This window comes from Dreissena polymorpha, chromosome 4 (assembly GCF_020536995.1).
Source record: "Dreissena polymorpha isolate Duluth1 chromosome 4, UMN_Dpol_1.0, whole genome shotgun sequence".
In the NCBI taxonomy this organism is placed as follows: Eukaryota; Metazoa; Mollusca; class Bivalvia; order Myida; family Dreissenidae; genus Dreissena; species Dreissena polymorpha.
In genome coordinates this window covers 17,646,818-17,663,586 of record NC_068358.1, presented here as the reverse complement: position 1 = coordinate 17,663,586, position 16,769 = coordinate 17,646,818, and the positions used below count along the sequence as shown (strand labels likewise).

General features: G+C 34.2%; 1 protein-coding gene across 3 annotated transcripts; it reads right to left on the bottom strand.

The window, feature by feature from the left end:
- Positions 1-520: 520 nt before the first annotated feature.
- Positions 521-14,961, bottom strand: LOC127880032 (uncharacterized). 3 transcript variants are annotated; one of them, XM_052427246.1, is made up of 5 exons: positions 14,798-14,961; positions 9,377-9,581; positions 8,830-8,954; positions 4,029-4,108; positions 521-3,727 (listed from the first exon to the last, which is right to left on the bottom strand). In XM_052427246.1, the coding sequence occupies exons 1-4, from the start codon at positions 14,841-14,843 to the stop codon at positions 4,044-4,046; spliced, it is 441 nt and encodes a 146-aa protein (XP_052283206.1). In that variant the 5' UTR covers positions 14,844-14,961; the 3' UTR covers positions 521-3,727; positions 4,029-4,043. The 3 variants fall into 3 exon arrangements, with proteins under 3 accessions (XP_052283206.1, XP_052283205.1, XP_052283207.1); XM_052427245.1 differs by having other exon boundaries at positions 521-4,108; XM_052427247.1 differs by having other exon boundaries at positions 521-4,108; positions 9,377-9,575; positions 14,798-14,953.
- Between the last annotated feature and the right edge of the window lie 1,808 nt (positions 14,962-16,769).

Sequence of the window (16,769 nt, the reverse complement as noted above, 5' to 3'; positions counted from 1 at the left end):
TTTGTACTTGAAAGCAACATCACATCGGAAATTAAGTACCAGATCATAAATACCTGTAATTTACCCAACATATCGCAATAGTCAGACTATACTTTCAAATATCAAAGACAATTATGATAAGAATAAATAGTGAGGATTGTGATGATTTTCTCATATTGAAGCGTGTGGCTATTCGATGTAAATATATCGTCTTTTTCAATGTGTATATGGACGAAAAAATGCCAGCTATCACGATATAGTTTCGCACCATACGCAGGATGTTTACAGAAATTCAAGAGCTATTGTAAGGGCTTACAATGACCAGTCGAGTTATTTATTCGTAAATAGTGTTTTTGTGTCAAAACAGGTCGAGAAGTGAACTTTTATTTCCTACACACGACTTGTAACGAAACCAATTGAAGTTTGGGAACTGCTCATTAATTATTTCTTTAGCTTAAGGCTGTTCTTTATTTTTAAATATTCAGGAATGCGGGAATAAATTGTGTTAGTTTTAAAAAAAACAAAACAACCTAACTATCAATTTTATAGAGCGATTTATTAAAGGCAGAATCAAGAAAAAAGAATAAAACAATATGCACAAAAAACAAAAGCTATTAAAATAAAACTAAGTGCACAACATATACTTGGCCCCATGTACAAAAACAAAAACTAGTAAGAGAGTGTATTTGCACACGATAAAATTACACATAAAAAATAACAGAAAAAGACATTTAAACAAATCTTAATCCACATAGCCAGGTCCCTTTGATAAATATTCATACATGGACAAGTAAGTACAGCTACGTGTTGGTCGTGAAACCAATAGTTAAGCAGGCAATGTATAAGTATCTCTCCGCACATGGTCATATAATGAAGAAAACACTTTTGTGGATCCAACAAATGAATACATTCATTTTTGTGATTTTTTTTCCCTAACAAGACCCAGATAATGTATCAATGGACAGTAGGCAAAAGCATTATAAGGTTTGCTATACTGTATACGTCATTTACTACTTTTATATGTAAAGCGTATTGCTATATGTACCGTTGATCTTAAACCGAAAAGATTATTAAAATGCACCCTACACTCAATTTGATTAAGAAGTTTTGAATATTAAACACCCATAAACACCCATGTCAAATGTCGAATTATACTATGCAACACCCTCAATGAATTTATAATATTTGAGACGGTATGTAGACATTCGGGTTTGGTGCATGTGAGAAAAATATCGTCCCATATAAAACTGCCCAGTCTGCACATGATAATCAGGAGGGACTTTCCACCAACACATAGCTTTCTTTTTAGAAAATATTTCCTTTGACCGAACCATTCCATAACAGTGAAAAGCGTCGTCCCTAATACGTCTGTGCGGACTTCCCAGGGACGATACTTTACGCACATCAATTAAGTCCGTTTTTCACAAAGCACATGCATTATTATTCCACTACAAAACGTAAAATTAATATCATATTTGCAAATGTTTTGAACAATCAACTAATTATTTTTAAGATTCAATAAAGCTTCGTCTATCTCAATGAACACAAAAATCCAACAATAATCTTTACATTTCATGCTTATAGGGGCGAGTCCACTTTAGAAATTGCATAGCATACAAAAGGTAAAACGAACAACCCAGAATATCGACTTTCTAGAAACCATCCGAGTACCTAACACAAAGGATATCTTAAAAGCACTTTAACGTTTGAGTTGACAAAATATTTAAAGGGACAGACAACAAGACGTTCTGTGATACATATTTAACAAGAAATATCTTTAAAAAAGATATACGGCGTTGATTGTGGTCGATGTTTATGAACGATTAAAAGTTATCTCTATGAGATAAAAAGTAGCGGATGCCTTTTTTCTGCGAAGTTCTTAGCTACATCACAAGCAAATCAATTACGGGGTGTTGCGCCAGATTTCGTGGCTTATTATGCTTTATGTGATATTATACTCAGATATCTATATTTACAGAATAGAAAAACACAAGAAACATGAAAATAAACGAGTGCATATAGGTCAGCCGGCAATACTCAAATCTTATTTAATTGCATAATTATAGTATAGTGAATTATTGTGCTCATGCTTAATAAACTGGTCTAAATGGATAAATATTTCTAATTAATTTTATCAAAATTGGTCCTTATCATGCCAATGTTGAAACCATATTAAAAATCGATGATTGACATACCACAATAATATCGCCGAATATCTTTATTTAGTATCTTTCTGATCAAAACAGACTTCAAGTGCACAAAGTTTACGAGACGGCGTTTATATAAAGATTTCTGCAACTGACCGCAAACTGACAAACTGACCTTGATACCTTGCGGATTGGAATGCAATGCATTACAGTCACTACGTTATTGTCAGTAAGACCGGTGTAACACAATGATCGCAACCCCTTCTGCGAACTCCGACGATGAACTGTATACATGTATAAACTATGACTTTCACAAATAGCCGCTTATTGACCCGAAACCTCGCGGGTTGAAATGCAATGCAAGTAAGTACTAAATATGACAACATAGCCTTTAGTATAAACGCTTTTGCGCTGGTAATTCTCTGAAAATAAAAGGTAAACGCACAAACTGTATTTATGTCGAAAATTGATTGTAAAACTGTTCTATCTATTGAGCCTTTTCATTAGAGATAAAATTGTTTCATGCAGTAAAATAGTGTTACAAAGACGCGGATATGTTTCCAATGTTCTGGTGTTATACTCAAATCAGCCAATGGAATAAATGAAGTGTATTCATTCGTACCTTGCCGCGGGAAATTTTATTTGTGTATTATTGGACCCTTACAAAGGTCAAGTCAGGGTGAAAAGCTGGCTTAATACAGCTTACGCCGAAAAAAGACAGTGTTCGATAAGTAAATGTATTGCATAGAAGATTTTACGTGACAAATACATGTAAATAATGCACTATAATTTGTGTTGTTTTCTGGACAATACTTTTGATATAAAAATATTTTAGATATTAAAGTGTACATTCATTAAATTACGGATACTGTATAAATGTTTACATTTTTATGAAAGTGTGCTTTCATTTATTTTAGTCTTTTATAAAATGAACATGTAAGAAGAGGTCGATATAAAAATAGACAGGTTCATAAGAGTAAATGTCAAACAATGTTATATACACAAAACTGAAATTCAGATTACTAAAACAAACAACTAGCGAGATAAAAAGATCAACCCATTTATGCCTTGCGTCCTGAAAAAAGGACATTGCAAACAGCGTAGACCCAGATGAGACGCCGCATAATGAGGCGTCTCATCTGGGTCTGCGCTGTTTGCTTAAATGAATTTCTTTATGGAATATTCTAAATATAGAAATAAATATACATGACACCCCTAATTTCGGAAATAAATTGTTCAATTTAGAAGGATGGGAGAGTCCACTGGGCATAAATGGGTTAAGCAACTACATGATACAACATGCTTTTTCTCCTTTTTTACATAATTGACAGCACAAACTAGAACATTTTTGTTTTGTTTTTCAATCATTTTTTGTCATCACGTTTTAACATACATGTATATCCTATTGTTCTTCAATTAAAAACACGTTCATGTACTTTTATATAAAATGAAACAAAAATATGCAAACATTAATTACTTGAAATTATTTTCATGGTATAGCTTCTAAAACAAAAGTTCATTTAAACATTACATACTTATAATGCAAACATTTGGTGCACAGTTACATCACAGCACGTTCATTTTTATGTGTAAGTTCGGATCTAAAAAGAAAAGCAATATAATAATCATTATACATTTCAATACAAACACTAGTATTTAAAAAACATAAGAACATACCAGTTGAGGTTGAAATTATTACTACATGTATTACGAACGTTTTCGTATTATATGTTAATGAGAGCATGTTATCACTATGAATAATAATACATAAGCTATTGTTTGTTATGGATTTATTAACTTGACACGTTTGTAATGCTGTATTTTTTTTCCAGATATTACGAGTTCCGTCCCTTCGCACAATGCAATATAACGTCCGTTAGCATTGGCTACGTATTACTTCACCTGAAGTCCGCAGAGTTACTGATTGTACCCGGCATGCATGACGTTCGTTGATTGCTGCGTAGAAATGATCACGTTGGTCTCTGGAAAACAATATAAATATTAAAACATGAATTGCATAACATAACATTATCACATGAAAGTAAACGGTTCAACTACTTATCCATTAATGCCTGCTCACGGTTTAAGAACTCGATATGACGTTCAATACATGCCGATGTCCCGGATGGAAGTATTGCAAATATTGATCTAATGGAACGAAATAAGGTCAAGATCATAATAAGGTTAGGGGATGTGGCTGTGTTGAGTAGTCGAGTACAACATCCATGCTCGTATCCATACGAGTGATAATGCTTTGTGGGGGGTATTTTTATGTTAGGCGAAGCGTGCAATTTTTAGTTTACCTCCCGCATCGATGAGACATAATTAAATGCGACCCAGTTCCGAACTTAGGCCAGATATATTCTATGCAAATATTCTGTGAAAGTTAAATAAACAAAATGCCTCTATTTAATTAACAAGCTTTTTTCTATAACTTTTAATCAACGGGAACCTGTTTTGAGCTAAGCGGAGACATCATTGGCCAAATATTCACCCAAAGTTTCCTGACGATTTCAGGTTTACTTAAGCATCTAGAGTGTTCACAAGCATTTACTTATATTTGAACAAATAATCTAATTTTGTACCCAACTTTTTAGGCTAATATATAAATTTGACAAATGTTCTCAACACACTTCATGAAAAATAGGGCATACTTAGGGCCTTGAGAGTGTTAACCGGATTTTTTTTTTAATTTACCTAGCGACGCAGTTTTTATAATTCTCGTGACCCAGGTTAAAACTCGCCTGAGATATAGTTAAACCCACCGTTGTGACCAGGTTTCAAAAGACTAAGAAATAATTGTGGACAAACATGTGTTCACAAGGCTTCACTATAGCCGTTTATCATTGTATTTGGACTACTTTGTTTTCAAAGCATACACAAGTAACATCTGCAACATGCATTCGGATACTGCAACTTTATCGACCGTGTCTTTGCAGATGTTGATTATTATATTTCTGAATAGCGAATATTGATTTACCATAAAATTGTGTTTAGATATCATATTACAACCGAGCATACAAAGCATAATGCACAGATAGCCTTTGAAAATACATTATTAAGTAAATTTAAATGCAACAAATAAACAGATGTATAGGGTGTAACGACGGCAAAACATTTTCTGATGTAAAATCCACATCGGGTTGTTCTGGTTAAACTGTGTCGTTTAAATATTATGTTATAATTACACGTTAATTCTAATGCTTTATGTTATGCTGTTATTTTTTACATTATCGCATGTTTTAAATGAAAATATCTCAAAACATACGCACGATATATTTAACACGATATATCGCCATTGTGTAGGTAGCCAAAAAGGCGATATATCGTGTTAAATATATCGTGCGTCGCCGCGACTGTAAAGAAAAAGATCAAGTATCGCCGCTACTGTCAAGAAAAATATCAAGTATCGCCGCGACTGTCAAGAAAAAGATCAAGTATCGCTTCGCGTGTCTAGTGTCGCGTTCAAAAGGCGACACTAGACACACGAGGCGATACTTGATCCTTTTTTTTGACAGTCGCGGCGACGCACGATATTTTATTTTTCAAATATCGAACATATTATCCGAATCTCGTGTATCGCGGTCAAATTTCAGACCGCGACACTAGACACACGAAGCGATACTCGATATTTTTCTTGACAGTCGCGTTCAAATATCGCTGTAATATTATCGCCTGTCCACTGTCAGGTTTTCAAAAAAATCAGGGGAGACAGAAAGGGGATATTTTCACGTCATCAAGCATGTGCATCATGTCGTATATATCTTTGGATATAATATTATTTTATAATAATGTTTATTTCTGATCAGCAATTAAAATGTAAATGATTGATATAGCAAGCTATTCGCTTCTTATACTTCAATATGGCCATAAGTAAATATTTAATATTTCATAGATATTTTATATAAACGTATATTTGATGATAGGAAAATCGCTTGGAATAACGATTTTGAATATAAGACTGAGTTCCCAAGGTTAAGTTATTAGTTGTTCGATTCTACGGTTCAACGTGCATTACGTGCTTTTGTTTAAATCATATTTGACATGCACAAAAGAAACAGTGTGAACTTTATCTGAATATAATTATATAACAGTCATTTATATTATATCTGGAACCCTGTTAAGCAATATGAAACAAACGTTTTTCGCCCTATAAAAGCGGTTTTGTTACCCAATATGAATATTATAAAATTGTTGTTTGCACTGTATGCAGTTTTATTTATGCCGATAATTTATTTGATAAAGCATTATAAAAGGTATTGAAAAAGTAAAACAATACCAGCAACAAAAATACCGTCTAATTAATGTATCAATAGACTGGACATTAATGTTGCTCGTCAATAATCTGGATAACCTATAAATGATGATAACACATGTACTAAAAAGAAATCTTCTGGTTTCATATTGATGTCTTACTTGAAGTTAAACGTTATCTAAAAATCTGCAATCCTATTGGAAGTGATACAGATTATAATGATATATTATCCTAAAATTGTTAGAAATTTTACTCCATTGTTCAAATTTATGAATAGTTTTAAACATATATCGTTGTCAATATATATCAAAATTATTATGAAAATAAATTAATCTGTACTCGTTTTACTAATGCTAGAATAATCTTTTATAAGTGTGTCGATGGCATCAATATTAATAATAAATGCTTAAAAATTACTGTAACACCGTTTAAAAAACTTGACAAAGGACAGTCGATATAATTACAGCGATATTTAAACGCGACTGTCAAGAAAAATATCGAGTATCGCTTCTCTAGTGTCGCGGTCTGAAATTAGACCGCGATACACGAGATTCGGATAATCTGGGCGATATTTGAAAAATAAAATATCATGCGTCGCCGCGACTGTCAAGAAAAATATCAAGTTTCCTTCATGTGTCTAGTGTCGCCCTTTGAACGTGACACTAGACACACGAAGCGATACTTGATCTTTTTCATGACAGTCGCGGCGATACTTGATATTTTTCTTGACAGTCGCGGCGATACTTGATCTTTTTTCTTGACAGTCGCGGCGACGCACGATATATTTAACACGATATATCGCCTTTTTGGCTACCTACACAAGGGCGATATATCGTGTTAAATATATCGTGCGTCGCTGCGACTGTCAAGAAAAAGATCAAGTATCGCTTCGTGTGTCTTGTGTCGCCCTTGATGAAAGAAGTGCGAGATTATAGATGGCACTACCCGGATTCCGTAGTTAACCCCGACTGTTGTAGGTCAAGACTATCAATATAAATCCAAGCGTTTGTACCATGGTTTCACTAAGAAATTATTCGATCTGAATATAGTGAACTACACGTGCAATAGGTATCTGACCAGGCGAGGAAGCAGAAAAATACAGAATGTTCATCTTATCTTACATTAAAAATTCGTGCCGATAAACCTACGAACAGCAAATAATTATCATGCTTCACTACGTTTCAAGACTCGAGATACCTCATAATTTTGATAGTAACGAAAGCAACCGTAATGAGTACGTACTAACATATCGGAGAACCCGTACATGTAACGCGACTCAATTCTCAATTTGTCGTAAATCGTCGTTTATATTCGCGGCAATTAGTGGTAGTCGTGGCGGACGATTCTTATCTAAGCCTACTGGTCTGTAGGGCAAGCGTTGTTATTCACATCATGAACATAGCGAACCGTACCATGGCACTGCAGTCCTATCATATATTTCGTAGAAGCAGCCACGATTGATCTCGATTTCACACTAACGGCCAGTAATACCGTAACGAAAGCGGTGATAATATGACAGACTGAAATACGATTGCGTTTTTCTACAGAAACATAGTGAGGTTGCTACAATTATTCACGAATATTTTGGACAAGTGTAAAACTGTCAGTAGACGCTTCATCATTGATAAAGATCTCACAAGATTCTTCCAAGATCTCAAAGAATTTTATTATGCCAGAACATATGGAGTATTCTTAGTTTTTGTAAATCGAAGAATTTCTTAACTAAACGCAACAGACTGATCGTGGCTTAATGGGACCTTTTTCAGATTTTGACATGTATTAAAGTTGGGTACCCATTAAAGTTTGTAAAAAATGCTTTAAATTCATAAATGTAAAGATTGGAACTAAAAAGCTCGTAAAAAACAAGAATAGCATTAAATGAAGAAACCAAAGTAATTATCAACTGGGTTCGCACCACTGACCCTTAAAGTAAACGTCTGGCGCTGCAACCACTCGACCATCCGTGCTCACAGAGTGAAGTGTATTTTACACATTATGCAATCATCGTCATGTCACAAAATATAAGGATAACAACATAACTCTCCAAAGTATTCAATCGTTTTGCGTTTGTAACGCTTAATAATTTTCAAGTTTTTAAATCGTCAAAAGATGCCTATAATGGGTATTTTAGAGATTGGTAAATGGTATTACTGTTTCCTTGCAAATATCATAACTACAACGAAAAATTGCAAATCTGAAACATTTGTTTTTCAATTTTGTCAACTACCAAAACGTGAAAAGGTCCCTTTAATATTTAAAAATGATAAGAATTAGCCAATTTAAAGAAGCCATAAAGCTCGCTCTAAATGTCCTTGACAAGTATACAGTGAAAGATGCGCATATAGAAAAAATATTGGTGGTGATATGACTCGCAAATGATATTGATTGTGCAGTAAAACCCTTTTTGAACAAAGGCCCGAAGGTGAACAAACATAAGACTGAACTCACGTGGTACGGCTGAGCGGATCACTACCCCACCACTGCCACTGCGACGGCAGCAGGCGCAACAGCAGCAGCAGGTCAGCAGCACGATCAGGCCAAGCAGAACAAGGCCGCAAACGATTGGCACCCAGCTGAAATGACAGGAATAGGAACCATGCATCAATATTGGTAACATAAATTCCAAGTTTCAGTCCTGGGTGAATTTAGTTTTTTTCTATTATAATAAATGCAGTTTGGTGATTAATGTTACCACAACTTTATTTGCATAGTTATTAACTACCCATAAGAAAACTCAGCAAGAACTGTACCCGTTCATACACATATAAGAATGCCTTAATGTTATAACAAATACACAATAATAATATCAATATATCATATATTATTATCAGTTATACACTCAGTTATGAGCTTAATTTTTAGTAAAAACGGGATTTAAATGTGTTTTGAAATAAAATATTTGATTCCTACTTCACCATACATTATGCGATTCTCCTTTTAATCACTACTTCACAATTTTCAAAAAAGGACATCGGCACTTGTCATGAAAACATACATGTGTTCCTCTATCCAGCTCTTTGTGCACGAGTCTTGGTCCCTTTCCGAGGAGGGAACCTGTCGTAACGGGTTGTCACAGCAGACCTTGTTGAAACTGATATCCCAGCAGCAGTAGTCCTCACACAACTGCGAGGGGTGGTAGGTCCCGATGGGGTCCGTGTAGCTCGTGCAGCACTGGTAACCATGACAAACGTCAACTGAAACTTGAGACCATACGGAACTAAACTATTTTGGCAAGGTTGAGATCAAAATTGTAACAGCATGTAATTATGATAAATCTTATATCATAATAATAAGGGTTCTATAAAGAAAATAGTTGAATGTTAAAAATAATAATAACATAAATGAAGTATGGAAATTTAATAATAATTCTTGGTGCTATATTGGCCATGATTATAGAATTTGGAAATTATTATTATTTGTTAAATTATAAAAGATCTGTCGCAAGTAGAGACAAGTCATACCTGTACATTCATTGTAGAGTAGACTAAGTCAACAAATTGAAAGATAAAAGATTATATTTAACAAGGCATTCAATTGAAAATGGTCAACGATATTGACATAGGGGCCAGACAGTTATACCTTATTTGCATCAGTCATACAAAGTTGCACAGTCATACAAAGTATTGCACCGGGAAACGTAATCTTATTCAACTATAAAAGTACATTAAACCTTTATATCACCACAAATAATCAAATAATCAAATTAGATGCCTAGAGGGATTATTTGATAAGTGTGTAAATACTTGAATAAGAACTTGGTAAAGAACATTTTTCTAGACTTAACTGGTTGCCTATTGAAAATCGAGTAAACCAGATCACACTTTGTCATGTTTTTAAAATAAGCTCTAAGTTGGCTCCGCTATATATGGAAGATAATTTTACTCCAGTCAGTAATATTCACAATAAGAATACTAGGTTCAGAGTTAGAACACAGTCAGACTATCCTAATACTGATCTAAACATGCATGATTGCAATAGGTTTGCCATTCCAAGGGTCAAGGGTTCTGGCAAAAAGTCATTTACTTTCAATGGGTGTACTCTCTGGAACTCTCTTCCTCAGCATATCAGAGATGCCAAAAGTATTCCATCTTTTAAACACATTGTTAGGGAGCATTTTTTAAGCCAGATAGATTTTTAATGTGCATCTCTTTAAGATTTCTTACTGTTGATTTAACTTGAATGTCAATATAGATAGATTTATTGTGTCTTATCTAGTTGCTGTATGATTATTCTTTAGCTTGGCAAAAAATTTATGTTAATTTTTAAACACTTAAATTGTGATAACTTCTTAATAATTGTCTAGTCTAGAACTTATCAGAATATATTCTATGCATTTAGGTTAGGGTAACTTAAATATGTCACATGTCTTTCATTATTATTCACTGTGATATTACTATATACTGTGATATAAAACGTTGTCTCCTATGTCATACAATATTATAACTAAAGGACCACAATGGAAATAAGGGTTTAATTGCAAACCCTTTATTGTGCAATCCTTAACGTATAATGTTGATTGACATGGCTTTGTTTATACATGCAGGTTGTTTGTTATTACTTATTGTGTGTATATAACATGCTGCCATGTAAATCTATGCATTTTATGTTGAAATAAATCTATCTAATAGTTTGGTTTCTCCGTTCCCAGGGTGTCATTGATTCAGTACATTTGGCAATTCAACCAATCAACAATAAGCACGTGAAGAAACGGACACTTATGACCAATCAAAGTTATAAGGGAGCTTTATGCAAATTAACCTGTAGACAAAATGTAGATGTTTGGTCAGAATTAAGGAATTCCTGCCGTTAGATTTGTCACGTTTTCTTGACGTGGCTGCCATATTGGCCGCCGCGCTGTCAATTTGTATTTCACGAACATTAGCAAGCGTTGTATTAGAAAATATTCAACAGAAATATATCGCGATGATAACTGAAATGAACTTTGTTTGTTACTGTGTGTTTTCCACGAACAATACGTAATGACGTCATACAATTACTGAAGAACTTTATGAAATATAAATATTTAATTTTTAAGTCCATTTTTATTTTTGAACTCGGCTGAGATATCTAAAGAACAAACGATTTTACCGATGTCCGTTTAGATTAGACAAAGAACGTGACCCCTATAGTGTAAACATGCTTTTTATCTAACCCAGTAACCTTTTTAGCTCACATTACCCAGTTTCAAACTTAGTCGAAATTTGATTGTGAGGAATGTTTTGACTACGTTTCAATGAAGATGGCTTATCAATGAGGCAATTGGTGCGTTAACAATTTTTCACTGGCAGCCATGTTTTACAATGTGCCGAAACGGTTTTTGAAATTCAGCAAACATGTCATTAGAACAAAGTACAAGACCAAGTTTCGTGAAGAGTGGACTGTACATGTAAGAGAGTTGAAAATGTATTACTATAGCCATATACGGAAAAAACTGGCGATCATTGTTTCCAGCGGTCTTGAACCATTTTAGAACAACGCCCAAATATCATTTAAAAAATGTTCAGACCATGTTTCATGAATAATGGGCTAAAACATAACTTCTAGAGGTTTTATTGAAGTCAAATAAGAAAAACTACCGTTCCCCTGGCGATTGTTTTCACGGACCGGAACCATTTCTGAATTTAACCCAGTATTAATTGGAACAAATTTTTTAAACCAAATTCCATGAAGATTGAACTGAAAAATGTGACGTCTAGAGTGTAAACAATGTTTTACTGTAACCATATACGGGAAACTGCACCACCTTCTGGCGGCCATGTTTTTATAGGAACCGGAACCATTTTCGAACTCAATTAAGATATCATTAGAACAAGTATTCTGATAAAGTTTCATGAAGATTGGATCGTAAATTTGACTTATAGAGTGTAAATAAGGTTTCACTATAGTCATATAAGGAAACCCGTCCCACCCTCTGGCGACCATGTTCTTCAACGAACCGGAATCACTTTCGAACTCAGTCGCGATATCATGAGAACAAATGGTCTGACTAGGTTTCGTGAAGATTGGATTATAAATAAGACTTATAGAGTGTTAACAAGGTTTTACTATAGCCATATAAGGAAATCTGCCCCGCATGGTTGCTATGGGTTTTTTTCATCGGACAGGAAGCATTCTCGAACGCAGCTGAGATGTCACATTCTCCATGGGACAGATTTTCTGACAAAGTTGCATAAAGATTGGATAATAAAGTGGCCTCTGGAGTGTTATATGTTGACGACGCATAAAGGACGACGCACAACGGACGACGCGCAACGGACAAAAGGTGATGGTAAAAGCTCACCATGAGGACGTTGTGCTCAGATGAGCTAAAATAGGACACTTTACACAAGTCTAAAAGTTTATTTACAGGGGTTTTCCTCCCTTCATTGGGAAGAGGCCCTAGCCTATGGATTTTGGAGGAAAAAATGCTCATTTTGGGAAGAATTCTCGCTAAAATTACTGCTTTGGGAAATGAAAAAGCTGGTGTAAGTTAGGATTTGGGGGAAAACTGTATGATTTTAAAGAAATTTTCAATTGGGAAGGGGCCTTTAATAGGCCCCTGTTATATAAGGCTGAAACCCCCTGATTTACATGTCCCCTTGCCTTTTTACGACTGCCTGAATATGCGGACCTGCTTGTGAGTATTCGATGCTTAAATTCATCATATATGTGTATAGCTCAGAGTGCAGGTAGAGCATTGGGGTTAATGATTGTCAAATCTAAATCATTGGGATCCATGCCATATGATGTTTTTGTTAAGCTTTACGATTCAATGGGTTGGCCAGTCATATCTTATGGCATAGATTTATAAGAATGGATGTTAATAGAGTCAATTATAAGGTATTTTCTGCATGTTTAATGAAAAGTAACACTAGATGCAAGAATTGGCAAATCATGTTTAATACATAAATGGAAAAGTTAGATTTATTGGAATATGCACGTAACTGAATAACAGTATCGTCAAAGTCATTTTGTGAAAAAGTTGTTCTTAAATCTATGTCAATGCATGTGGATGAATGGAGAGCTAAACTTGATAAAAATGTTGGTCGAAATGGTAATAGTGGTAATTAATTAAGAGCATATAAATTGTTGAAAAACAACTTCAAAACAGAGCATTATCCTAAAATATTTTTGCCCCGTAAGCATAAGTCTGCAATAGCTAAATTCAAAATTGGAGTATCACCAATAAAGCTTGAAACTGGTAGATATGAATTTATTTTTTTGACAAGAGTTTGTCCAATATGTAAAATTGCGGTTGAATGTGAAAAACATGTATAACTATCATGCAATGCATATGAACATATTAGATCTCCATTGGTGGAGAAAGCAAGTAGTCTGATGCCAGAATTTATGAATCTAGGTGATGAGCATAAGCTGAACCCATTAATGCCCAGTGGACTCTCCCATCCTTCTGAATTGGATCAATTTATTTCCAAAATTAGGGATGTCTAGTATATTTATTTCTATATTTAGAATATTACTTACTGAAATTCCTTTAAGCAAACAGCGCAGACCAAGATGAGACGCCGCAGTCTTTTACGCGTTATGATTTTAAAAGGAGTATATGTTGCGTATTAAGACTGTAGTTTTTTATACAAAATCTAATTACGGTTGTTGAATTCGTTCATATATTGTTTCATCATGAACATGACGACAAAACTACAAATTCCAACGGCAGACGGATATATTCACCACATGAAAAGAAAATCCCTGCTTGATTTTACTGAAATTTGAAATAACCAATCCCTAAAATTCACGTATACCTATTTTCTGAAAACGGATTTCACGCAAAATTGAAAATCATTAACAACAAATTAGGTGACTATTGCAGCTATACTTCAAATTCGTCCCTTCCTCAACGTAAGTCTAGGAATTTAATTTGGTAGGACTCCTACTAGGAGTGCCGGGGCACATTCCGGTTCCATGCAGCCTCAATAATTTCGAAATACGCACAGACACACTAATGAAGAGCCAAACACAAATGCACAAACGCGATCTACATATTAAATCAGTCTGGGTAAAATCACAATGAGCTTTAAATAACTGCACCAACAAGTATACAGAAAGTGACTAAACATTATAAAATGTAGATCAACGGTAAAAGTAAAAAACACGGTTTACTTAAAAGATCTCGACACTGTTTTAACATAATTCCAACGGCTTTTCCCGTCTTTGTTAAAAGGCCCTTGGTCAATCAACTTGTGAACAAATGAGTCGCGAATTAAAAAATATATACATTGTAGAAAAATGTGTCGTGAAATTTTTAAAATTGTGAAAAATGAGTCGTGAACTTCTCAAACGCCACGACCATTTTCTCAGAAGGAAAAAGGCACTGCAGCGGTAACGTCTTCGTTTCGCATTTTAAAACTCAATTTTATGTAAGGCTTATGTTAAATTGTAAAACTTGAACAAATACATCTGAAATAAATTCACTTACCCCAAATAACCAACAAACAAACGAATAAAGCACAACAAGTATGCATTGTTTTTCTATCCCAATATGATATTCGCAATAGAAGATTCGTCACGCTTAGAAGCGGATGTTTGTGCGCAAGTTATTTCTAAATATAGATCGTAACAGGTGTAAGGCATTTTCTGAAAACTGGTTAAATATGAATGATAACTTTGGAGAATCAACGCACCCCAAGTAAACGCTCGGTTACGTCCCTTGCTTTTCCTTTACTTTTCTCGACGTCCGTGTTCAAACGAAAACTATGCCTGCGTCGCTGTGGAACCGCCGTACGTGACCTTTTCATCTTTACGAAAAATGTCTTATTTTCCATGCGATATCATGGCGCTCTCAAAATTAAAACAACGTCGTTATGTCGTGTTATCACCATCGTTTTTTCGGGTTATCCACATCGCACTGTCGTATTGTCATTGAATATTTAGTATTATGTTTTTGCAATAGGAGGTTTTTGTGTGACGTCACAAGAGGGGTTTTCCGTTACTAAAAATAGATTGGCCGTCAACTTCTTGATCGCGGCCAATTACATTGTATCAGAGTAAAGGTCGTCGGAAGACTTAATACTTACAATTTCACAAAACAAAACGATAAATACCCGTATTCTTTTTTAAAATAAGAATTTAATAAATGATATTTTAAAAATAATAAAACATATAATAATTTGAATATTATTATAAGTGGTGTGGATGCGATAGTGTTATTTTTCATCCGCGATTGAAATTTAGTGTAAGGGGTGCATTGAATCAGTTATAAAACAAAGCCCTATATTGGCTCAATAAATTTCAATCGTAAAATGTATTTTTAATTTTCTTTTACATTGAATGAATTTTCGTTTCGTTAACATTGAATGAAAATATTAATATTTTTAAGCATTTAAATTGAAAAAACACCTGCATATTTTGCAAATTGAACTGTCTTTGCATGTACACGGATATTGAAAACTCGTCTGTAGTGATAATGAGCGATACAAATCTAGCATTTTATGATACCATTAATCTACACATTTAATTTATTTAACGCAAGTATTTTATATCCCTATAATGACCAAACGCGATTGCTTGTTTTCATGATGATGTTTCGAACACTGCAGTAACGCACGATCTTTACACATTATAGCAGAGTTTACATTTGCAGGTACTCGTTCGATACGTTAATTGTGTAGCAGTAAATGTGTTCAATATTTTAAATGTATAGTTATTAAACACTTTATTATGAAGTTTAAACTGGCTAATATATATATATTTACTGAATAGTTCCTAGCTGTTAATCCATTTCGGACAAATGTCTTTTCTTAAATATGTTCAAATATTTAATTAAAGCAACTGTTACGTTTTTGACTTAATATGTCGAGAGATGACATGGAGGTATCATAAATTGTGTTTAATTACCAGACACATGTGGTTTATGCAGAGACCCCATACAGAGTCATACAAGTATAGATCCCTGGGTTTATGACACACTGTTTTCTTAGTAATTGTCTGGACAGTATCCGATCATATCGAGATAATTGGTTTGTGATAAAGAAAGGGGTTATTAAACACTGGGTTAAAATGCTGAAACAAAGAGTGTCAAAATTGGTGTGAACAATTAAATAAAAAAACATAAACATTTATCAAGAGGATTAAGTTAATCTGTAACAAGGTAAGTTTTTACAGACAAATAGGTTCAAATCAGTTTCTATATGTTGATTACATAAAATCAATCAATTTGTTGTTTGTTTTCGTCCTCATTTGTTTTCGTTCATTGGATTCAATTTAATCTGAAAGAATTTCAATTTCTGAGTATTTTTTGTCCTTCAAAAGGGTCGCGAATATGTTTGTAACCTTATCACGATGCGCTTCATCAATGCAAACAATAGCAGAATGGCCGCAGTTTTGACGGCCAAAATTTGAGCATGCGCAAACGTGACGTCATTATCGGAATCCCCAAAACCTCCTAATCT